Source organism: Prionailurus bengalensis, chromosome E3 (genome assembly GCF_016509475.1).
Source record: "Prionailurus bengalensis isolate Pbe53 chromosome E3, Fcat_Pben_1.1_paternal_pri, whole genome shotgun sequence".
Taxonomy (NCBI): domain Eukaryota; kingdom Metazoa; phylum Chordata; class Mammalia; order Carnivora; family Felidae; genus Prionailurus; species Prionailurus bengalensis.
In genome coordinates this window covers 18,618,649-18,643,511 of record NC_057357.1, presented here as the reverse complement: position 1 = coordinate 18,643,511, position 24,863 = coordinate 18,618,649, and the positions used below count along the sequence as shown (strand labels likewise).

General features: G+C 48.3%; 1 protein-coding gene and 1 long non-coding RNA gene across 3 annotated transcripts in view; one reads left to right on the top strand and one right to left on the bottom strand.

Annotated features, from left to right (window-relative positions):
* Nucleotides 1–22,745, bottom strand: part of LOC122471474 — a 44,425-nt gene extending 21,680 nt beyond the window's left edge. Inside the window, exon 1 of the long non-coding RNA XR_006294193.1 lies at nucleotides 22,418–22,745. This is a non-coding gene — a long non-coding RNA (uncharacterized LOC122471474). The remainder of the gene's footprint in view (nucleotides 1–22,417) is intronic.
* On the top strand, nucleotides 11,330–14,003 carry CE3H16orf54 (chromosome E3 C16orf54 homolog). Of its 2 annotated transcripts, none has more exons than XM_043560094.1 (2): nucleotides 11,330–11,452; nucleotides 12,157–14,003. In XM_043560094.1, the coding sequence occupies exon 2, from the start codon at nucleotides 12,157–12,159 to the stop codon at nucleotides 12,829–12,831; it is 675 nt and encodes a 224-aa protein (XP_043416029.1). In that variant the 5' UTR covers nucleotides 11,330–11,452; the 3' UTR covers nucleotides 12,832–14,003. The 2 variants fall into 2 exon arrangements, with proteins under 2 accessions (XP_043416029.1, XP_043416030.1); XM_043560095.1 differs by lacking the exon at nucleotides 11,330–11,452 and adding an exon at nucleotides 11,459–11,682.
* Nucleotides 22,746–24,863: the final 2,118 nt, after the last annotated feature.

Genomic DNA, 24,863 nt, shown 5'->3' with positions numbered 1-24,863 from the left:
CTACCTGTGCTCCTACCTGCAATCTGTCATCTTTCAGGAGAAACATTGTCCTCATTGTCCTACATTTGAAATCTAAACTCTCATGGGAAGGGATGATACACCCTATGCCCTGTACTTAGGAGTGTCTACTATTTTCCATACAATTTTTTTCTTCCTCTTTCCTGTTATTTTATATGAAAAAAATCCAAACATAGAGAAAAATTGAAAGAAATGTACAGTGAACACTCATATGCACACCACATAGATTCTACCATGGTTAATATTTTGCCGTACTTGGCTTTTTTTCCCCCATCTATCCATCCTCAATCTGCCAGACTGTTTACAAAACTTTTCTGAGAAGGGTAATGTGTTGCTGCAGGTGGACAACTAACACCTGTCGATCTCCCTCCTGAGAGACAGGCAGTCAGGCCAATAGGCATGTGGGACGCTGAGGAAGTAACGGTACACGGTTCCTCCCTTGGGGGAAGTTCTGGTCTCAAGGCCCTCAGGGCTCCTGGGAGCCATGGCTGAATCTTCTGGGGGATAAAGCCCACACGGGGCAACAGCTCCTTCCCATAGGTTAGCTTGATGTCATAGATTTCTTCTCTTCTGAGGCTCTTCTCTTCCACCCAAGTCTCTAGGATGGACTCCTGAGTCCTACTTCTTGACTCCTCTAGGATTGGCTCTTTGAGTCAGCAGGCCCTCCCAAGCAGAGAGATGGGTGGAGCCCAGGGAAGAGCTGGAGTCATTAGCCTTGGTGATTAATGACTAGTAGCTGGACAAACAGAATATCCACCCCTCATAGACCATCTAGGACTGAGGACTCCTCCCAGGAAAGCCAGGGAGCCCCAACCTAAGGAGCCGGAAATAGGACAGGGCTCTTGGCCTGGAGATTCTGGGAGCAAGGAGGGCAGCCAGGGTTGCATTGTCTGATCTCTGCTTCAAGTTCAAAACAAGCAAGTCCTGGTGAGATTACTTCCTCATTCCAGCTGTTTTGTTCTGTCTCTCTTGTTCTCTCTGGTTTTCTTTCTTTCCTACTTCTCTCTTTCTGTTTGTCTTGATCTTTCCCCATCATCTCCTACTCTAAGGGTTGTTCTTTGTATTCACTGTCTCCATACCTTTTTCCTTTTGCCTCTTCTCTCTGTCTCTTCTCCTCCCCCAAGCTCTCTCTCTAATTCTCTCCTCTGTCTCCTCTTACTACTGTCTTTCGTCTTCCTTATGAGGAGTATATCCCACAGGATGGAACCAAACACTGGATATCAAAGATGGCAGCTCAGGGGCGCCCAGATGGTTCAGGTGGTTGAGCATCTGACTTCATCGGCTGAGTTCATGATCTCACCGCTCGTGTGGTCAAGCCCCGCATCGGGCTTTGTGCTGACAGTTCAGAGCCTGGAGCCTGCTTTGGATTCTGTATCTCCCTTTCTGTTTCTCTGCCATCCCCCACTTGTATGCATGCTGTCTCTCTCAAAAATAAATATTTTTAAAAAACAGAAGTCACTATTTCTTTGAGTCTATATTTCTGCATTTGGAACATGAGAAGTTAAAGGACTCAAGATCAACCAAAATCCTCAAGGACAGTGCTTTTTATTTGTTTTTAAAAAATTTTTTTTAATGTTTATTTATTTTTGAGACAGGGAGAGACAGCATGAATGGGGGAGGGTCAGAGAGAGAGGGAGACACAGAATCCGAAACAGGCTCCAGGCTCCGAGCCATCAGCACAGAGCTCGAACTCACGGACCGTGAGATCATGACCTGAGCCGAAGTCGGATGCCTAACCGACTGAGCCACCCAGGTGCCCCAGGACAGTGCTTTTTAAACTGTAGGTCTTAACTCACTAGTGGACCACAAAATCATTTTAACGACTCAAGACCAACATATTTTTTAAGTTTATTTTTTTTTTTTGGTAATCTCTATACCCAACGTGGGGCTCGAACCTATGACCCCTAGAACAGCCAGGTGCCCCAAGACTAACATTTTTTTTTTAATTTGAAAGAGTTAGTCGGGGAGAGGGGTAGAGGGGAGAGAGAGAATCTTAAGCAAGCTCCATGCTTAGCGCAAAGACAGACTCGGGGCTTAATCCCACAACCCTGAGATCATGACCTGAGCCAAAACCAAATCGGATGCTCAACCGAGCCACCCAGGTGCCCCAAGACCAACACATTTGAAAAGTGAAATAGAGAAAGTAAGAGCATCACATGTAACAAGACTAAATACTATTTCCTAAAATACTGTTTCAGTCAAATACTCTATACTGCATGTACTGACTCACAATATAAAAGTTTCTTCCCTATTCTGAACTGCTGTTAAAAAAAAAAATCCTTGAAAAAAAACCTACCTCTCTCAAAGGGTAAGATTTTTATTTTTTTAATGTTTATTTATTTTTGAAAGAGAGGGAGAGAGAGAGAGAGAGAGAGAGTGTGTGTGTGTGTGTGTGTGTGTGTGTATGAGTGGGGGAGGGGCAGAGAGCGAGGGGGACACAGAATCCGAAGCAGGCTCCAGGCTGTGAACAGTCAGCACAGAGCCCAACACGGGGTTCAAACTCACTGACCACCAGGTCATGATCTGAGCCAAAGTCAGACACTTAACCGACTGAGCCACCCAGGAACCCCAGCTAGAGACTTGTCTTAAAGCTTGGTTCGTGCCCTTCCTCCATGATCCTCGAACTTCAGTTTGTTCATCTGCGATAGGAGATAATGAGTCTAACCAATTTGTGTCAAGCCCCTGGCACAGATCTAGCACACATAAGTACTGAGTAAATGTTTATTTTTTTCTCTCTCTTCAATTCTCACAAAATATGGTCTTTCTTTTTCATTTCTTTCAGATAAAGTTGATGAGGGCAGGCCTTGTCTTTCTCATCTGCAGTTAGCTTTATTTTTATGGTTTAGCTTAGTTCAGATCCTGGAGATCTTTGTCAAATGCATCATACAACTTGACACAAGAATTTTTTTAATGTTTATTTCTTTATTTTTGAGAGAGAGAGAGAGAGAACGAGTGTAGGAGGGGCAGAGAGAGAGGGAGACAGAGAATCAGAAGCAGGCTCCGCTCTATCAGCACAGAGTCTGATTTGGGCTCGAATTCACAAACTGTGAGATCATGACCTGCTCCAAAGTCAGACACTTAACCGACTGAGCAACCCAGGCGCCCCCTTGCAAAAAGAATTTTTTTAAGTTTATGCTTTTTTTTTTTTTTTTTTTTTAGTAATCTCCATACCCATCATGGGGCTTGAACTCCCGACCCTGAGATTAAGAGTCACATGCTTGTCCTACTGGGCCGGCCAAGCACCCCTCAAAGAAAGATATTTGTGTAGGTTGATTTGGACAATTAAAGTTAAAGTCACTTGGAAACCTGTTATATATATATATATATATGTGTGTGTGTGTGTATATATATATATACACATATTGTTGTTTATTTTTAAGACAGACGCGGGGTGGAGTGTTTGAGAGGTGCACAGACAGGGCTGGACTCAGAAGCTGGGTGCCTGGGGCAAGGTATTTCACTTCTCTCTGCTTCTGTTCTCGTCTGAAAACACACACACAAACAAAAAGGCGATAATTTTGCCTACCTCCTCAGGTTGCTGTGGTTATGATATAGTTAATGGACGTAAAGTTCCAGAACACTGCCTGATGCCAAGGAAGTTCTCTGTTTCTCATCGTCTAAGGAGTGGCTCCATCCTGTGGAAATAAGAAAATCATAAAATTCCTAAATACCCCTCATGTTTTTGTTGTAAACCTAAATCACATTTTCCTAGCCTTCCATACATTTGCTAACATCGTGAGGTTTGGTTTTCCGCCCCCGCCCCCCAATTGAATATATTGCAGGCAAACTAAAGGTGTGTGTCCGCCTGAGGCCAGACGTGCTGATTTCAGTACTTCTCAACTCTGGCCTTATCATATCAAGGTTATGAGGATGTCACGTGTCTTCTCTGGTATCATCACCTCATCATGTCTACGCATCTTATAAAAGAGTAAGGGCAAAATGGTCAAGTAACCGGAGACCACTGATACACAGGCCAAGGTAGCTTGAACTGAACATCAAAAGCACCTACTGAGGGCCCTGGGAAAGTGGAAATGAAGTGTCCTGCCCCAGAGGGGCTCACACTCTCCTGAAGGGCAAACCTAATCAAGCTGGTCTTTAGAGTGCAGGGAAGGAGCATAGCTGGATGCATAGGGATTCAGTCAAACCCAGAGGAGGGGACAAGGATCCTGGCTGTGGCCAGGAAGTGTGGTCACAGATGCCAGAATTGCACAGTGAAAAGAGAGAAGCGGGCTGAGGCCTGGCTTTGCCGCTTTCCCCTGGCAAGTTAAAGTCTCTGAATCTCAGTTTCCTCATTGCAAAAGGAAGGATAAGATCCACTTCAAGGGTTGCTTTACAGGATTAAATGAGACATAGCAATGTGCTCAGGGGTGCTTGGCTGGCTCAGTTGGTGAAGCATCTGACTCTTGATCTCTGGGTTTGTGACTTCGAGCCTGATGTTGGGTATAGAGATTACTTAATAAGGAAAGAAAAGAAAAGAGAGAGAAGAGAAGAAAAGAGAAGAGAAGAGGGGTTAGTAAATTGCTAGGCACATAGAAGCGCCTTGGCCAGGAGCAGTAGCTTAGGAGGAATAGAGACATTGGAACAAAGTAGGAAGATCAGCACAGAGGACGAAGTAAGTGGGCTACACCATCTTTCACTGAGGGAAGAAAGTACCAGGGCAGACAGGGCCCACAGGACTGGAGGAAGCCAGTGAGAATCCCCAGGCAAGCCATGAACAGAACCAAGAGTGAGCATGGCCAACCCCACTCTCAGAGGCTGAGAATGAACAAGGCAGAGAGCTCCTGCCTGAAGGCCTCAGCTTTCTGCACAAGAGAGAGAAAGTGTATCCGCGCTGATGGTTAAAGTCGAGGTTGGGCAAAGCTAGTAGGGAAGGGAGAGAGAGAGAGAGAGAGCGTTGCCCAGATCCACATGACAGCATGACTGAGGGACCAGGTGGAGGTGGGGGCACTACATGTGGTCAGTTGTGTGATTTTCTCCAATGTGGCTCACCAACCTGTTAACAGGACAAAAGGAAAGTAGTTGTACTGGTTCCAGGCAGAAGCTTTATGAGGAAGGTGTGTGTGTGGGGGGAGGGGACAAGGCTGGCAAATGCCAGGAAGAGAGTGGTTGGAACAATACAGCACAAAGTCAAGGTTATAGAGGAAGTGGAGTGAGATTGGGTAGGGCTGGTCAGGAGGGGACTCCAGGATGTGGGCTCCAGGAAAAGAAGTATAATGGGATGGACCAGCAAGTGGAGTGGGAGAAGAGGGAGGGAGGCTCAGAGCCCGGGGGAATCTGATGGTTGGTATAGAACAATCTTGAGTGGTAACAAGATTTCAGGTGGGTGAACAGATGTGAAAGGACAGATCCTTTAGGGCCTTTCAAAGATGAGCAACAATGCTAGACCAAGATGGAAGGGGACAGAAGTGCTGAATGCCTACTTTAAGAGGTGCTTTATATAAACTACCTAATATTACCCTCCAACAACCCTTCAAGTTGGGAATTCATGAAAAAATGGAAATCGAATAGATTGCCAAGGGTCTCAACAACTGTGGAGCCAGGAACCTCAGATTTAATCCCAGGGCTGCCTGGTTCCAAAGCCCAGATTCTTTCCACCTTCCCCGATTTCCCCACACAGGTGGCACTTGGGACCTTTCTAATTCATTCTTATCATTTTTTAAAGTTTATTTATTTAAATTATCTCTAATACCCAACGTGGGGCTTGAACTCACGACCCTGAGATCAAGACTTGCATGTTCCTCTGACTGAGCCAGCCAGGCACCCCCAATCTTATCATTTTTCACAGCTCTCAAGGTTGGAATCTCTGACTCTTGGGATCCTGAGCAGCCGGTAGGTGCCACCCAGCAGGCCCTGAGCAGTGATAAAAAGCTCCTGAGCTCAGCCCTGTGTTTATCCCCTGTCTGGCAGCAAGATAGCTCCGGGTGAGGGCTGGGACTCTCAGCAGGGTGGACCCCACTGCAGAGGGGGTGAGGGTGAAGGGAAGAACAACCGGAAGTGCCTGGACCTTTCTGTTGAAACTCTGAAGGTGTTTCTTATGACTGACCTGCTCAGTAAGTCATTCATTCAGCAGCAGGAGGTTGGAGATGGTCATATCTGGGTTCCAATTCAGCTCTGGGACTTGAGTTGTGTGACTTTGGATGACAACAACCAACTTTCTCAGTTGACCCAGAATTAAAGTGTTTTCTGGGATGTGGAACTTCAAGTGCTAAAACCAGGATGGTCCCGGGTGCCTGGCTGGTTCATCAGTAGACCATGTGGCTCTCGATCTTGGGGTCATGAGTTCAAGCCCCACGTTGGGCATAGAGCTTACATTTTAAAATGAATGAATGAATGAATAAAAATAAGGATGGCCCCAGGCACAATGGGAATGGTTGGTCACCCCGGTTGGGCTGCTCAATCCTCCTAAGTCTCAGTTTCCAAGTATAAAATGTGGTCATAGGCCGTCTGCTTCTCTGCTCCTCACCACCTGGTGTTGTGCCTTTCAGAGAACACAAGAGCAGAGAACACGATTTAATTCCGTCTGGCCAGGAGATGTTGGCTGACAGGTTGGCTGTATGCTCCTTCATCCACTGAAGCCGCTGAAGCCTCCTTCTGAAGTGCAAAGCAACTTTTTTTAATGTCTATTTTTGAGAGAGACAGAGTGTGAGCAGGGGAGGGGCAGAGAGAGAGGGAGACACAGAATCTGGAGCAGGCTCCAGGCTCTGAGCTGTCAGCACAGAGCCCAACATGGGGCTCAAACTCACAGAACACAAGATCATGACCTGAGCTGAAGTCAGACACTTAATCCACTGAGCCACCCACGCGCCCCTGCAAAGCAACGTTTTACTGACATTCTGCTTGGAGACCTCAGACTGTAGCTCATGTTGTGACACGGACCCCAAGTCATGAGCTCCTCTACTTGCCCCTCCTCCCCTACCGTTCCTGGCTACTCCCTCTTGTCGCCAGGGAAGCGTGGCAAGATCCGAGCACACCATGCTCCGCAGGCAGGGGTGAGACAAGGGTTGGGTGTGCGTGGATGAAGGCAGCTTGAAACACAAAACCTAGAACTCTGGTCACAGTATCATTGCATAAGAAGAGGTCTTTAGGCTTCAGCCAGGACGGGTGGCGTGAGCATGGAAGGACCACAGCCATCTTCTTGAAGGGTTGTCTTCCCTCATGCCTGTTGACGGTCGATTCTCCTCTTGCCTGAGGTTGGTGGCCTCCACACGTTTCCTAGAAGCCAAGTGCACGGTGGACCCAACACGGTGCAGGAAGAAGTTGTGGAACCGTTGCTGCTGTCGGAGGGTGGGCCCGGAGCAGAGAGTAAGGAGAGGTGGATGAACTCAGCAGTTGTAAATTTGGTCACCCACACTTCCTCAAAAAGGTGAACACAGTGTTGCCATCCGACTGTGAGGTCTGACTCCCAGCTATAGACCCAAGAGAAACTGAAAACATATCCACACAAAAACCTATACATGACTGTTCACAGCAGCATTACTTGCAATAACCAAGAAGCAGAAACAATCCACGTGTCCCTCGACTGATGGATGGATAAAAATGTAGTATAGCCATACACTAAAATATTCAGCTTTTGTACAAAAAAAAGAATGAAGTACTGGGGCGCCTGGGTGGCTCAGCTGGTTGAACGCCTGGCTCATGGCTTCAGCTCGGGTCATGATCTCATGGTTTGTGGGATCGAGGCCCGTGTCTGGCTCTGTGCTGACAGTGTGGAGCCTGCTTGGGATTCTCTCTCTCCTCTCTCTTTGTATCTCCCCCAACAGTCTCTCTCTCAACATAAATAAACATTAAAAAAAAAAAAAAGGAAGAATGAGGTACTGATTCTTAAGCATGGATGAACCCTGAAAACATTATGTGAAGTGAAAGCTGCCAGGCACAAAACGCTGCAGGTTATGTGATTTCATTTATATGAAATGTCCAGAAGAGGCAAATGCATAGACACAGAAAACAGACAGTTGTTGGGGCACCTGGTGGCTCAGTCAGTTGAGCATCCAACGTCAGCTCGGGTCACGATCTGGTGGCTCACGGGTTGGAGACCCACATCCAGCTTTGCGCTGACAGCGTGAAGCCTGCTTTGGATTCTCTGTCTCCCTCTCTCTCTGCCCCTTGCCTGCTCCGTCTCTCTCTTTCTCTTTCTCTCTCTCTTTCAAAAATAAACACTTAGAAATATTTTGAAAAAAGAAAACAGTGTTGCCAAGGTCTGGGGGAGGAGGGAATGGGGAGTGACCACTAATGGGTACAGGGTTTCTTTCTGGGGTGATGAAAATGTCCTGAAATTAGATAGTGGTAATGGTTGTGCAATCTTATGAATATATTAAAACCCACTACTACTGTACTGGGTGAACTTCATAGCATGTGAAGTTCAATAGAAATAATAATAAACGAAGTTTGGCCACTGAGTCCTGTGCATGTAGAAAGTACAGCAATGGAGTGATGCCTTTGGGCTCCTGTTGATACCCTTTGGCATTGGCATGGGGTGTTAGGAGATGGGTGGGTTTGGATGGGGATGAGTCTCCCGCACCCAGGCTACAAGTGGATCCTCCAATTGGATCACCAGTGGTTAACTGCCTATGGAGGTAGTAAAACTCTTGTGATGAATGGGGCTGTGACAGCCAAGTATGTTGTGGAGGGGATGAAGCTTAACATTTTCTTGAGACCACCCATCTCCACCAGAATCAGACTAAGAACCTTCATACGGGCAGGCCCATTTCGTGTAGGAATTGGGAAAAGATGTGGCAGCCCCTTGGGCCCTCCTTTCTCCTGGGAACATCTGGTGGGCAGCCATGTATCACAGGGTGTGGGGTCAGATGCTGGCTACAGAAAGCCTCAGTATAGAATGGACCTCAGTGACTTTCCAAGTGGCATCATGGCAGAGAAAAGGGACCCATGTGCCATTCACAAGTGGCCATGTGGGAAGTCGCCCCTACACATACTTAGCTTCCTTGAGATCGTTCTGGTCCCCTTACCTTCTTTTTTTACTTATTCGTTTTTTAAGTTTATTTATTTATTTTGAGGGAGAGTGAGAGAGAGAGAGAGAGAGGGAGAGGGAAAACAAGTGGTGGAGGGGCAGAGAGAGAGAATTCCAAGCAGTCTCCACACTGTCAGTGAGGAGCCCGATGCGGGGCTCAAACTCACGAACTGTGAGATCACGACCTGAGCCAAAGTCAGATGCTCAAGCGACTAAGCCACCCAGGTACCCCAGGTCCCTTTATCTTCTGATGGGGCCTGTGAGCTTTGGCTGCAGAGAACTGTTAAGGTATACTGGTGGCTAGATTGGACAGGGGGATCTAAGCAGAAGTGAAGGAAGGAATCCCAAGCAGGCTCCGCTTGTTGGCACAAAGCCCAATACGGGGCTCATGAACCATGAGATTATGACCTGAGCCAAAATCAAGAGTTGGATGCCTAACCAACTGAGCCACCCAGGCACCCTCCAAAAATGTTAAGCTATTTTTTAAGTGGTAAGAGATAGTTAAGAATCAAAAACATCCCATTTGGATTCCACATCATGTCGGATCTTCCTGGTTTTAATAATGTTTACCCTTCTAGTGTTTTGTTTTGTTTAAATTTTAAATTTAAATTCTATTTTAGTAGGTTCCACCCCCAGCATAAGGCTTGAACTCACAACCCTGAGATTAAGAGTCACATGCTCTACCGACTGAGCCAGCCAGGTGCCCTTAGTGCTTTGTTTTTTTAAGGGATCACTAATTAAAACAGAACATACATAATTTTCAGATTTTATTTACTTATTTATTTAGACTTAAAATTTTTTATTGTTGTAAATACATGTAACAAAATTTATTATATTAACCTTTTTTTAACTTTATTTATATATTTTGAGAGAGACAGTGTGTGCAAGCAAGTGGGGGAGGGGAGAGGGAGAGGGAGAGAGAGAATCCCAAGCTTGGGGCTTGAACCCATGAACCAGGAGATCATGACCTGAGCCGAATCAAGAGCCAGATGCTTTACCGAATGAGCCACCCAGGTGTTCCCTCAACCTTTTTTTTTTTAAGTTTATTTTTTTAGTAATCTCCACACTCGACGTGGGGCTTGAACTCATGACCCCAAGGTCAAAAGTAACATGCTCTTCCGACTGAGTCAGGCAGGCGCCCCAATCTTAACCATTTTTTGTGTCCATCTCAGTGGTATCAAGTTCAGGTTTTATTTTTTATTTTATTTTATTTTTTAATGCTTATTTATTTTTGAGAGAGAGAGAGTAGGGGAGGGACAGAGAGAGAGAGGGGGGACACAGAATCTGAAACAGGCTCCAGGCTCCGAGCTGTCAGCATAGAGCCCAATGTGGGGCTCAAACCCACAAACCGTGAGATCATGACCTGAGTTGAAGTTGGATGCTCAACCGACGAAGCCACCCAGGCGCCCCAAGTTCCAGTTTTATTTTAAGGCTTATGATCTCATCGGATTATAATCACATCAGGTTTCGGCATATGTCATAAAGCCAGGAGCCTCGGGACTCTCCATTTCCACCTACCCCCATCCCATGCCACATTTTGTGCTCCTTCTGGCCCTTTCCTCAAAACCACCGGAACAGACCAATGTGAGTCAGGCTGCCCTTGTGACCATCTTGTAAGACACTAACATTGCAACATATTTTTGTAGCATTTCTCATGAAATGGCTGTCATTTTGCAAAAGCAAATATTAATACCTGGTAAGGATTGTGTTCAGGTTGCTTGCCAGACCAGGAATTTATACCTATGCTTCTCCGGTCCCTCCCGTATACATGGGTTGTGTGACTTGGGGCACAACGTCGCCCGTGTGCGGGGCCTGCTTGTCATCTGTCAGCGAGCGAGTGGAACTAGACAATCTCCGAAGGGAGCCGAGTGGCTGAACAACACTCCCTCCTCACTCCTTGCTCCCAGGTTCCTCCGAGCCTCACCCCAGGAGAAGGGAGGCCGGAGGGCAAATGTTCAGGGTCTTGGAGACAGAATTCTCCCAAGAGGCCTACTTTGTTGGTGCCCACCTCACAGATGGCTTCCAACCAAAACTGAGGCTAACTGGCCTAAAGACGAAGAGATGCATATTCATGAAAAGTATGGGGAAGGCTGGGTCAAGCAGGAGGGGGCTGGATGGCAGGGGCGGGTTCGGAGGGGTGCAGTGGGCAGGCCAGGGCCAGGGCCACCCCTCGAGATCAGGCAGAGCGAGGGGCCTGGGGCCTGGTTATGGGGTGAGACTGAGTTCAACACAACCACTGCCCATTCCGGCCCCACCTCTCGCCAGGAAACGCCTCCCCACCACATTGACCACATCCCCCCAGGTTGCCTTGGAAACACTCCCCAGGGGCAAGAGGAGTTGGGGCACTGTTGCCCAGCAACAGGTGGTGCCCTCCCTTCCGGCCTCATCTGAGGCAACTGCCTGACACCCTGCACAAGGAGGAGTGCTCTGAAGGGAGAGGCAGGAGCCCTGGGGCCGCCCTGAGTTAAGGTGAGGCGTGGTGAGGGCCCCTGCAGGTGGCGGACCTGGGGGGCAGAGAGAAGCAGGCAGAGTCAAACAAGGGAGGCACGTTTGGCTAGGCCCGGGGCCAGAGCCGGAGAGGAGAGGCGGGGACAGGTGCAGAGGTGGCGCCGGGACCTGGCAGGACAGCAAGCTCAGTGGAACCTGCAGAGAGCAAGACCAAATCCAAGGAGAGTCGTGAGGGCCCAGGAGCACCCAAGGTGCCAGCCAAGCGGTGGGAGGGGGCGCACAGGCAGGGTGGGAGTCGGGAGGGGAGCTTCTCGTTTCTGCACCCACCACTTCCTCTGAGGCCCAAGCAAGACGTGGGGGGAGCCTAGACAGCAGGAAAGAATCTCTGGGGGCCCTTACAGTTTTGTCTGAGGCACCCCGGGGTCTGGGCGGCAGGAGTAGGGGTGGGGGACAGGGCGTCTGGAAGCAGGTTCAGGAGCCAGAGCAGGAGGGCCGGCTGCCGACCAAGGTGGGATCCTGGCTCTCCAACCTTCTGCCTATCTCTCGCCGTTCTGGGCCCTCTTTGTTCCTCTGTCTGCCGGGGTCTGTTTCCCAGGCCGGATGCGGAGCCGCTCGGGCCTCTGTCTCTCCCCTCATTCTTGTTTGGACACACGCTGCCTCTCTCTTCCTATAGGTTGTGCTGACCTTGTCTCATGTGCTTCCTCTCCTGACCCCTGTCTCTTCAGATGCCCTCAACTCCAGAGCAGCCCTCTGGGCATGTGGAGGGACTCCCTGAGTCGGAGCTGGTTACATGGCCCCCGCTGCCCTGTGGGCCCTGCATCCCCATCATGCTGGCCCTGGCCTCCCTCGCCGCCCTCTTCCTCGTAACGACAGCTGTGTTGGCCGAACGCCTCTTCCGCCGCTCTCTGCACCCAGACCCTAGCAACCGTGCACCCACCCTGGTCTGGCGCCCCGGAGGAGAACTGTGGATCGAGCCCAGGGGCACCCCCCGAGAGCGCTCAGAAGACTGGTATGGCTCTGCGGTCCCCTTGCTGATGGATGGGGCCCCAGACCCTCCCATCTCTGGAGGCACCTTGGAGGCCCGAGCCACAGCCCCACCTGCCCCTATAGCCCCACTCTCCCCTCCCAGCTCCTTGGGCCTCCAGAGCCCACCCAGGGCCCCAGTCCGCAGCACCTTCTGGGGGCCCCAGGCCTTGGAGGAGAGGCCCTATGCTCCGGGCCTGGTGAGCTGGGCTGAGCCTGAACAGAGGCCAGAGGCCAGCATGCACCTGGGGAGCCCCCAGACCCGGAGGCAGCGGCTAGGGAGCTCTGATCTGGAGTGGGGCCTCCAACCTCGGGTCACCCTGGAGCAGATCTCTGCTTTCTGGAGGCGTGAAGGTCGGACCAGCGTGGGGTTCTGATTCCCTAGGGCCTGGAGGACTGGCCTCTCCAAGACACTGAGGAAGCCCTTACCTCAGAGGGTCTCTCTGAGGCCTTAAGACCCTGAGGCTCCAGCGTAAGAGCCCAAGTTCATACTTGGGCCCACAGGGAAGAACACCCCTCCCAAGGCCTTTTACATCTGGATTTCAATTCCCTGGATCTGGGGCTGGGCAGGCACCGCATGGACAGAGCCTGTGCTGCAGGGGAAGCCCAGAAGTATCTCTCTGGCTGCCCAGGGTCGCGGCACAGACAATTGGAGGTGGGGCCGACTACGGGCCAGAAGTCGCCAAAATCATGTTCTAGATTAAGAAAGATCTCAAGCTACCAAACAGGTAGGAAATAGGATCGTCACAGAAGCTTCCACCTTCACTGTGCACCTAAGATGCCAACATCGGCGTGCAGGGGTCCTGTGGCTGCCGAACAGACTGAATGTAGATGACCAGGGTCAGTCCTGCTAGCAGGAGAGGACAGGAAGCCAGCCTCCCAGAGCCACGGATCATGCCTCCAGGAAAACACAGACAGAGGTCAAGGCCAGGCAAAGGAGCGTCTTATTACATCCCAACTGTAGCTTTGACCCCCAACTTGCCACAGGAAACTTGGGCAGCCAAATTGGAGAGGCCCCTCCTTGCCTCCAGCTAGGACCTCGAGTCAAGGGAGGTCAGGAGGCAGCCGTCCCATTAAGGTTGAACATGGCAGCCCGCTGACTCTGACCCCTCCGGGGTGAGGGAGGCCCGCCGAAGCGATCGGAGTTTGATCCAATGTGGAAAGGAACACTGTCCCTGGGGAAGAGCAGCTCCCGGTGTGCGGCCTCTGGCCATCCTCCCTCCCAGCTTGCTGGATCAATCCAGACAGATTTGCCCCATGACAGGCTTATTTATAATGCCTTACCCGGTAGAAATGGAGCCCAGAGATGTCCTTGATTCCGCAGCCATCTGTATCAGCTGGCCGCCCCCTGGGAGGGGAGCCAGGAGCTGGGGAGAGGAAAAGGAGCTGCACTCCCGGCACGGGGAGGGAAGGGGGGCCCGATTTCCCAAACTTCAGTCACGAATGTTAGGATTTTTGCCTTATCACTTTACCACCTGTACTATTATTTACTTCATATTTTTCCTTAAGATGATTTCCTATTTGCTGAATAAATTGATTTTAGAAGGAACATTTTTTTGTATCACTTCTGCAAATGGAAAACCAGTTATCACGTGCCATAAATAGAAAGTAAAACATGAAAATAAATACAAGGTTAAACAAAGATATTACGTTCTAAGCAGATATTGTTCCCTCCCTGCTAGTAGCATTCATTGACCCAGGGGTCTGCTCTTTTTTTTTTTTTTTTTTTAATTTCTTAATGTTTATTTATTTTTGAGACAGAGACAGAGACAGAGGGTGAGTGGGGGAGGGACCGAGAGAGAGGGAAACACAGAGTCCAAAGCAGCCTGCAGGCTCTAAGCTGTCAGCACAGAGCTCGATGTGGGGATCGAACTCACAACTGTGAGATCATGACCTGAGCCAAAGTTGGATGCTCCACTGACTGAGCCACCCACGTGCCCCATGTTGTTTCTATGTTAAAAGAAAAGAGAATTGATGGGTCAGCAAGTGTTAAGAAAGTGTTAGACATTCGAGTACCATCCTGAGACATTCCCCCCGGCAGTACTGAGACAGACTGAGAGTTCTGCACGGGGAGCAGCCACCCTGCGCTATTTGATGGCCAGGAACCTCCCAAGTTCACATGCAGGAAATGCTGCTGGGCAGGGAGCTGTAGTCAGCTCTTCCTTCCTGCTCAGGAGGGCCTGGACCTCCCGCTCGCTCTTTGGGTGCCAGAAGTCAAAGTAACACCGGAGCACCGTCTCTGAGCCAGGCCCTGGGGATGGAGGAGTCAGCCCGGCCCCGGCTCGCAAGGAGCTCAGACTCTCTGGTGACAGGAGCAGGGGTGGAAGGAGGTGCCATGAGATAGGGATACATAACTGACACAAGATAGAGATCAGAGCCCCCCTCCCATCTCGGTCACTCAGGAGCTGGATAAGGCTGTCACTTCTCATTGTCGCCATCAGCTGACGGGACTGGGTTGTGGGGACTCTGCCCACAGGAGCAAACATACAGCCCACCAGGGAAACAAAACAGACATACAGTGTTCAGAGCTTAGATGCTGGCCTGCCAAGCGCTCGGCAGAGGCAGGGCTCCGGCTCTCCATCTGGCTTTGCCGCCCACTCGCTCGGAGACTTCAGAAAAGTGATTTTTACGTTGCTGGGACTCACATTCTTTTTCTGTACGAGAAAGTCGAAAGGTGAACAGGATGCCCTACGGGAACTTTTCTAGCTGTGACCTCTAAGGATGCTATAAAATGAAAAAGGGGTGGGGTGCCTGAGTGGCTCAGTCGATTAAGTCCGACTTCGGCTCAGGTCATGATCTCGAGGTTTGTGAGTCACGATCAGGTTCTTGGGTTCGAACCCTGCATCAGGCTCTCTGCTGTCGGCTGAGAACCTGCTTCAGATCCTCTGTCTCCCTCTCTCTGATCCTCCCCCACCCTCTGTCTCTCTGTCTCCCTCTCAAAAACAAATAAACTTAAAAAAAAAAAAATGAGAGAGGGGTGTGTGCCCACACTGCTGAATGTGATCTTCCTGATGTGGAGCCCAGAGTCCCCGTCCATTCCCAAACCCAGACCAGGGGCCACATGTTACTAGCAGCCCCCAAAAATGAACAGATGACTGAGGCGTGGATTAACAGAGGAGTTAGTTTTACCCTTTCTCCTTTCTGTTGTTGTTTTTAAGTTTATTTATTTATTTTTTTTTTGAGAACGAGAGAGCGCTTGTGCACAAGCGGGGGAGGGGCAGAGAGAAGGAGAGACAGAATCCCAAGCAGGCTCTGCGCCATCAGAGCCTGATTTGGGGCTCAAACTCACGACCGGTGGGATAAGGACCCGAGCCGAGATCAAGAGTCTGACGCTTAATTACTGAGCCCCCCAGGAGCCCCACTGCTTTCTCTGTTTTAAACCTCTCTGCCGCTTATTTTTAACACCTGTTAATTACTTTCGCGCATTGAGTCCTTCTTTCAAGTCTTCCGGTGCTTAAAATATACTCACTGTACCGTCCTTTGCTTGATGGTTCCGTTGTCTGGAGCTCGAGGGTACTTACTCTCATCCATGACAGATGGTTTCCTCTTGTGCTTTCTAGTTTGGGGCTGTGAACTCAGAGTCAGCAGGGCCTTACCTATGCTTCAAAGGTATTATGAACCCTGAGCTATGTTATTTGTTCATTTTATCAGGGCTGACGATTCAATTTATCATTTTATGCAGATGGTGATCCAGGTAAGGACAAGCCACTGGTAATGGATTCTCAGGAGAGATTTTCTATTGCCATCAGATCTCGGTGAACCAGATGGTTCTTTTATACTGGCTAAGCTGATGGAAATGGAAAGATTTTTTTTTTTCTAGTCTACTCTTTTGGTTTTTTAAAGTTTACTCATTTATTTTGAGAGGGAGAGCGCAGGTGAGGGAGGGGCGGAGAGAGAAGGAGAGAGAGAGGATCCCGAGCAGGCTCCTCAATGCCAGCGCAGAGCCTGATTCAGGGCTCGAACCCACCAACCGTGGGAGCCAGAGTCACAACCTGAGCCAGAGTTGAACATGCTCAACCGACTGGGCCACCCAACTGCTCCATTTCTAGTCTGTTCTTTCACTGAAGGTGTCTCCCTTTAAGGGGTTGAGCTTTAAATTAAGGTCTCGGTTTTCAATGCCCCAACGAGGCCAGGCCTCATCTCCAATCTCCAGGTGGGTATAAAACCCAATCCCCTGCATTGCCAAGATCTGCACAACCACACAGCCCCCTCACAGCTCTGGTTTTCAATTTCCTCTTTGTGGGCGGGGATTCCCCTTACTAAACGCAGTTATGCATTTTAAAGGATGTTTACTTGATTTTATGCTGAATTTCTAAACGCGTCAAGGTGGGCATGTGTTTGTCAGGTTATACCGTTCACAATGTCACAAAGCCCAGACTATTTCCTCTGTGAACAACTTCAAATCTCTTCCACCATAAAACAACCAACCAATCCAGCCTCTCATTCTCCATCCTTCACCACACGTTGCCTCCCACCTCCCGCACAGTCGAACTTTCAGAAAGAGCTGTCTGTCCTAACTGCCTACATTTTCTCCTCTCCGGAGTGCCTGCGCCCTGCTGCAGGCTCCCACCTGCTTCCAGCACTCTAGAGAGGCCGCTTTCACCAAAATCACGGCCTGCATATTTCAATGAAAGGGCACTGGATACGCTCCCGTCGGCAGCGTTAGACATTTTGATGCTTTCCTTGACACATTTTCTTCGCTTGGCTTCTGTGACTCCACACACAATCTGATCTCCCTTCCCTCCCTCTGGCCATCTTCTCTGGATATTTGTGGTCTGTGTTCTTCAGAGGTCAGCCCTGGACTGCTTTTGATGTCTGACACACTTCCCCTGGGCAATCTGTCTCATACTTGAGAGTCCCTGACTCTCCACCTCCAACAGCGGCAGATACGGTCCATGTTCTGCCATTATTCCCAACTCCTAGTAACAGCGGTGGAGAGACAGAACGATCAACTAAAGGATTATCTTAGAACAACTCCACAGCTAACCCTGGGTACAGAGTCAGTATTCATCCCCAGGATAAAACCAAAAAGAAAGAGGGACACCTGGGTGGCTCAGTTGGTTAAATGTTGGACTTCAGCTCGGGTCATGATCTTGCGGTTTGTGAGTTTGAGCCCCACATCGCGCTCATAGGTGACCAAGTGGACCAGGGGACAGAGGCGGGTAGGGATCATATGCCTGTCTGTAGGACAGCAGCCACTAGGCTCTACTAATCATGTCTGTCTTGATTTTCCAGCAGAAGCTAGAATCCAGATTTTTAGGTGAAAATCAAGCAAAATGTTGGTCACTTTATATAGATATAGATTTAGATGTAGATATAGATATAGACAGATCAGGGTTTCTTGTTCCCCTTCCCCCCACCCAGGTGACACTTGGCGTGTCTGGAGACATTTTTGGCTGTAACATCGAGGGGGATACTACCGGTACCTAGCGGATAGAGACCAAAGAGGCTGCTGAATATCCCACAGCATGCAGGAAAGTCTCCCCCCACCAAGAATTATCTGGGTCAAAAGTCAATACTGTGAAGGTGGGGAACCCCCTGATTTAAGACCATCTGGGAACAGGCTGCCACGCCTCATACCACCAAAGCCAAAAGGAGCAAGGCTGTGGGCCACGTGTGATTCATGACCCATCAGCTGGAGATCACTTTTTAAAATTTTTTTAAATTTCTTCTTTCTATAGAGAAAGAGAGCACATTGGTGGGGAAGAAGGGCAGAGGGAGAGAGGGAGACTCTTGAGCAGGCTCCATGCTCAGTGTGGAGCCCAGCATGGGGCTGGGCTTGAGGTTGTGAGTTCAAGCTTTATGTTGGGCTCCGTGCAGGGCATAAAGCCTACTTAAGAAGAAGAAGAAGAAGAAGAAGAAGAAGAAGAAGAAGAAGAAGAAGAAGGCAAAGCCCAAATTCATAGGTCCAGAGAACAGATTGGTTTTGGCAGAGGTGGGGTGTGGGGGGCAGGCAAAGTGGGTGAAGGGGGTCAAAGATACAAACTCACAGTCACAAAATAAATAAGTCCTGATGATGTAATGTACCACGTGGTGCCTATAGTTAACAATACTGTAATCTATGCTGGAAAGTTGCTAAGAGAGTAGATCTTAAAAGTTCTCATCACAAGAAAAGAAAACTGTGACTAGGTGTGGGGATGGATGTTAACTAGACTTCTTGTGGTAATCATTTTGCAATATACACAGATATCGAATCATCACATTATACACTTCAACTAATATAATGTTCTATGTCCATTACATCTCAATTCAAAAAAAAAGTGAAGGCAAAAAAGAGACATTTTCAGATTTACAAAAGCTGAACCAGAAGACCCACACCCAATGCAATTGTAAAATGACATCCTTTGAGCAGCAGAAAAATAATCCTAGAGGAAATATGGATTGACAAAAGGAATGAGAAGCATCAGAAATAGTAGAAATTGTAGGGGCGCCTGAGTGGCTCAGTTGGTTAGGCGCCCAACTCTTGGTTTCAGCTCAGGTCATGATCTCACAGTTTGTGAGTTCAAGCCCTGCCTCAGGTCCCTGCTCACAGCACAAAGCCTGCCTGGTATTCTCTCTCTCCCTCTCTCTCTCTCTGCCCCTCCTCCACTCTCTCTGTCTCTCAAAATAAATAAACTTAGATGTAGGGGCATCTGGTTGGCTCAGTCAGTAGACCATGAGACTCTGGATCTCTGGGTTGTGAGATCAAGCCCTACATTGGATATAGAGATTACATAAAATTGTTTTTTAATCTTAAAAAAAGTAAATAGTAGACATATGGATACACACACACACACGCACGCACATATATGACTTATTTTCTTATTATTTAAGTGCCTTTCAAGGATAATTGATTTTCTCAACAAAAAGAATAGTATATTGTGGGGGGTTGAATATATATAAAAGTTAAATACACGACAATGATAGCATAAAGGCCAAGAGGGGAGAAATGGAAGTCTACAGTTGTAAGGTTTTTATAATATATATGATGTGGTGTATGCCCATCAAAAGCAGACTGATGAATGTTAAAGATGAATGCTATAAACCCTAAAGCAAACACACACACACACACACACACACACACACACACACAAGCAAAGAGTTATAGCTCAACAAAGGAGGGGGAAAAAACATTTTAAAAAATACCTCCAACAAAAAGCACAAGAAGGGACACCTGGGTGGCTCAGTCGGTTAAGCATCTGACTTCGGGTTGGGTCATGATCTCACAGTTCATGAGTTCAAGCCCTGCGTCGGGCTCTGTGCTAACAGTTCAGAACCTGGAGCCTGCTTTGGATTCTGTGTCTCCCTCTGTCTCTGCCCCACCCCTGCTTGCTCTCGGTCCCTGTCTTTCTTGAAAAGAAACATTAAAAACATGTTTTAAAGGCAGCCAAAGAGGAAAAGGGGAACAAAGAACAAATAAAAAACAAGTAGCAAGACGATAGATTCAATTCTAACCATATCAATGATTACATTAAACATAAATAGTCCAGGCTAGATTGGAAAGGACGCCACTTTACACCCACTAGGGTGGCTAGAACAAAAAAGACAGATAACAAGAAGTGTTGGTGAGGATGTGGAGAAATTGGAACTCTTGTACATTGCTAGTGGGTATGTAAAATAATGGCCCAACAGCTTTGGAAAGCAGTTTGACAAGTGCCTGAAAAAGTTAAACATTGGGGTGCCCAGGTGGCTCGGTTGGTCAAGCGTTGGACACTTGATCTCAGCTCGGGTCTTCATGTCAGGGTCGTGAATTCAGTCCTTCATGCTGGGCATGGAGCCTACTTAAAACAACAACAGCAACAACGACAAAGTTAAACACGATCCAGAAATTCTCTGGGTGTATATACCCAAGAGAAATTGAAAACATAAGTTTACACGCACAAAAAACCTGCCCATGAATCTTCACAGCAGCATTATTCATAGTAGCCAAAAAAGTGGAAGCAAGACATATGTGCATCGATGGTGAATGAATAAACAAAATGTGGTCTACTCACAAAATGAAATACTATTCAGCCACAAAAGGAAATGAACTACTGATGTGTGCTACAATGTGCATGAACCTTGGAAATATGCCAGGTGAAATAAGTCAGACACAAAGGGCCATATACTGTATGATTCTATTTACGTGAAATGTCCAGAAGAGGAAAATCCATAGAGACAGAAAGTAGAATAAAGGTTGCCAGTGGATGACGGAATGGGGAATGGGTATTATATAGTGGAAATTATACAGCGGGGATGGTTCCACAACTCCATAAATATACTAAACACCACTGGATGGAACATTTTGAAAGGGTGAATTTTATGGGATCAAATTACATTCTCAATTTTCAAAAGTTAATACATCAAGAAGACGGGATTAGATCTGTTATTTAAAGTTGTATGGAGCCTCTGAGTGGCTTAGTCATTTGAACGTCCAACTCTTGGTTTGGGCTCACGTCATTGTCTCACGGTTTGTGGGTTTGAGCCTCGCGTTGGGCTCTGCGCTGACAGGGTGGAGCCTGCTTGAAATTCTCTCTCTCCTCCCCCCTCTTTCCCTGTCCCTCCCCTGCTTTCATGTGCGCACACTCTCTCTTTCTCTAAAAATAAGTGAACTTCAGAGGCACCTGGGTGGCTCAGTCGGTTGGGTGACCAACTCTTGATTTCAGCTCGTCATGATTTAATGGTTCATGAGTTTGAGCCCCACACCGGGCTCTGTGCTGACAGTGGGAACCTGCTTGGGATTCTCTCTTTCCCTCTATCTCTCTCTCTGTCCCTCCCATGAGTGCTCCTTCTCTCTCTCAAAGTAAATAAACTTAAAAAAAAAAAAAACTTTACAAAGGGGTACTTGGGTGGCTCAGTCAGGTAAGCATCCGACTTCAGCTCAGGTCATGATCTCTCAGTTCGAGGGTTCGAGCCCCACGTCAGGCTCCGTGTTGACAGCTCACAGCCTGGAGCCTGCTTCGGATTCTGTGTCTCCCTCTCTCTCTGCCCCTCCCCTGCTTATACTTTGTCTCTCCCCCTCTCTCAAAAATAAATAAACATAAACATTTTTTTAAAAATAGCAAAACTAACAAAAATAAAGAAAAGTGTGTACAAGCTAAATTCTTTCTCCTTCACACAAGGAGTCCATAGAGCTTTAAAAACTATAAAGGATCATCTGTACAATTCAAGAGAGCCACCAGAAGAATTAAAAACTTCTTAAAAGTGGTTCTCTCCAGGGAATGGGAGTGCATAGAGACTTTCACTTCTTCATTTTATACCGTGGTAACTGAATTAATTAACAAATGAAAAATAAAGGTGAGGATAAATTAACTGTTGGTTCTCCTTTAATTATTGTATGCAGAGCTTCCCTGAGTTGTTGCCACAGACAGGTCATGGAAAACAGTTTTCTTGCACCTTCTCTGTCTTCCCCCATATACTTTTCATTCATTAGAATTCATTAGATTGGAATTAAAAAAAAATTCAAGTCTTGGTTTAACCCCCCAAATCATCCGTCTATTTGGGTAGTTACTTTACCACAAATACAAAACTGTGTCCAGTACAATCCTTTACCTAAAAAACTGCCAAATCTCAATAAATTCCCCTTCCGGCTCGCAACGTTCGAGAAAACAAAGCAAATCGTGCAAAAACTAAAAATGACATAGTTTGGGTTCTCGGTGAGATTACAGTTAAGGGGCTTTTATTGTTGTTTGTTCATATGGGAAGAACGATTTTTATCCAGCCTTTAGGAAATCAGCATTGTCCTTCACATACCGGTATATTATTCGAACAAAACTGCTCTCCTTTGGCTAAAAAGCAACCAGATATCAAGAAGCAAGTGGCTTGTGGGGTAGCTCTTTGTTGGTACTGTCTAAGGCTTTGGAATCCCTCAGCTGAATTGCTGGGAGAGAGGAAAAGAGGTTACCCGGCAACCCACCAAATAGAGATATGTTTGAGGATCTCTGCTTCTGATCATTTTCCAGGAGCACTATACTGGATTCCAGTGGTCTAAACAGCGCTACATACCTGAAATGAAGAAAGCCCTCATCATCTGGCATAAATCTGAGGTGTACAGGGATCAATGGAGACGTTATTCACAGCCTTACGGTCAGATTCCCTTCAGTACTTTGTAGATTGGTTTTACAAGCTGAGCTACTTAGGGCCTCAGAAAGCAGGTCTTAAAATGTTGCCAAGTAACTGCCAAAATGATCTATTACTCGGGAAGTGATTGGAACAGAGTCCACAGGTACTGAAATATTTATGGAATTTTGCCTACTACATTGTCTTGAAGGGCTGGCGATAAATTAATATATGTGTCCACACCGCATAATGCCACAGTGGGATCTTTTAAAGATCCGAAGTTGAATTGCTTTCAGATACGGTTTGGTTTGCTAATAATGTCCTGCCGTTTTTAAATGCCTTCAGTTTTTAACTGGCCTTGGCACGCTAAAACTCATGCCCACTGAGTTCACTGACTCTGTCAGCCTGGTGTGACCTCTTTGCCTTCCCCGGCCCCGGCCCCCGCTGGACTCGATGCCCCAGTTGGCGGGTGGAGGGCTGGGAACAGGGACGAGGACATGGAAGCAGGGTGGATGGGTTGGTGAGTGAATAACACTTGGGTAACCTCTGGAGTCCACAGGGCCTTATAAAATCGCTGAGAGACCTTGAGCGGTTGGATGGAGATGTGGTCAGGGGAGTAAGCTGGGGAAGTGGGTGGAAGAAGGAACTGTGGCACACCTCTCCTCCGTTTCCATCCTTGAGCAGCTGCACTGTGTATTCATAGCCTCCTTGGCGGGTATCTTTGGAGCCCAGAAAGGAAGATGGAAGCAGAGAAAGGAAAGGTGGTGTGATCGCAGTGCCCTCTGGTGGTCAAGAGGGGACTCGACATGTGGTATTCTTAGGTACAAATATTTTCATTGTCTAGTCTCCACCTCACCCCCCACCCCACCCCCCCCCCCTGCCGCGTCCCCCCCCCTCCCGCACCCCCCTGATAGAATATAAACTCCACAAGGATAGGGATTTTTGTCTGTTTACTCATTGTTGTCCATCCACCGTCTCGAATTGTGCCTGGTACCACAGTAGGTGTTGAATACATATTTATTGAATGAGTGGCTGACGGATTTCAAACCCGGCTCCGCCACTTTATTGATGTACGACCCTGAGCAGCTCTCTTAACTTCATAAATCCTCAGCTTCCTCACGGGTAAAATAGAGACGCTCACCCCCACCCCTCACGAGCACTGAGGGAAAGAGACCCACCTACCCGGGCTGAGCAAGGCGCTCAGGCAATGGGTGTTCCCGCCCACCCACCAGCCAGCGTTGATGGTGCAATATATGCTGACTGCAGCACCCGATTTGATGGGCACACTCGCCATGATGAGCATGGGTCTTACTGGGCATGGGCAGCTTGGGAGAAATCATCCAAACCCAATCCCAGGCTGGCCAGGCAAGAAGGAAGTGTACCCGATAGGGTGATATCAGGTGAGGTGTGAGATTTCTCTCCTCCCAATCCTGCCCCCCCCTCCCAGCTCCTTCCACCCCACCCCCCAACTCCCACAGCCACACCCAACTCTTCCTACTGCCACGAACCCATGGGGCTCCATCTGCCCTCTGAGACTTTGCGCATGCTGTTCCCTCTGACCGCAGTCCCTTCTCTCCACCCACATTGCCACAACCCACATTCAGAGCTCTGAGGGGCTGCATCGGCCTCCTCCTGGGCTCCTTGCAGTCACTGCAGCCCCCTCGAACGCATCTTTGTGCCACGGACTCGGTCTAAACTGCAAATATGCTTATCTCACTTTCCAGCTTCGGTCTGATTGTTCTCGGGACAGAGTCCAAGTCCTCTGACCTACCATCTCGTGGTCTGGACCCAGCCCAGCTCCTAGCCATCTCGCCTCTCTTGATCCCATCTTCAAATCTTCCACCAAACAATCCAAGTCATTTCCCACCTCTGAGCCTTTGCCCTTGCCCTCCCCTCTGCCTGGAAATCCACTCCCTGGCAAGGAAGGCATGTGTTGTTTTTGCCTGCTCAGGATCCATTTCCTTTTCCTCTGGTAATGGAATCCTCTCTCAGCTCTCTGATCTGGAGGTGCCTGTAGGGCTGACCCATTTCTGCCTTCAAGGCAGCCTGAGACTCAGCCTGGTAGATTTCTTTTTTCTGTCTTAATTGGGATTTGGTGGGTGCCGTTGGCCGCCGCCCACTCAGCTTTGTCTTATTCCAGCTTCTCCCAAGTATTTTATCAGCTTAGGTCCCGGAGGCTTTGAGTTTGAGATTCCTGGTACATTTCTCCCTTCTGCCTCTGTCAGGCACTGATTCCCTCCTGGACCCCAAGTGTTTTGCCTTCCCATTCCCAGCGCATCCAGGAATCCTGACTTCCTTATTTTGATACTCAGAAGTGCCCCCCCATCCCCCCAGTTCTATTGGTGTTCAGTTATGCCTCTCCGGGTCTGGGGATCTGAGGCTCAGAGATCTA

What these genes read in the sequence shown, in the direction of transcription:
- CE3H16orf54 (XM_043560094.1), top strand. Translation starts at nt 12,157, where the DNA reads ATGCCCTCAACTCCAGAGCAGCCCTCTGGGCATGTGGAGGGACTCCCT.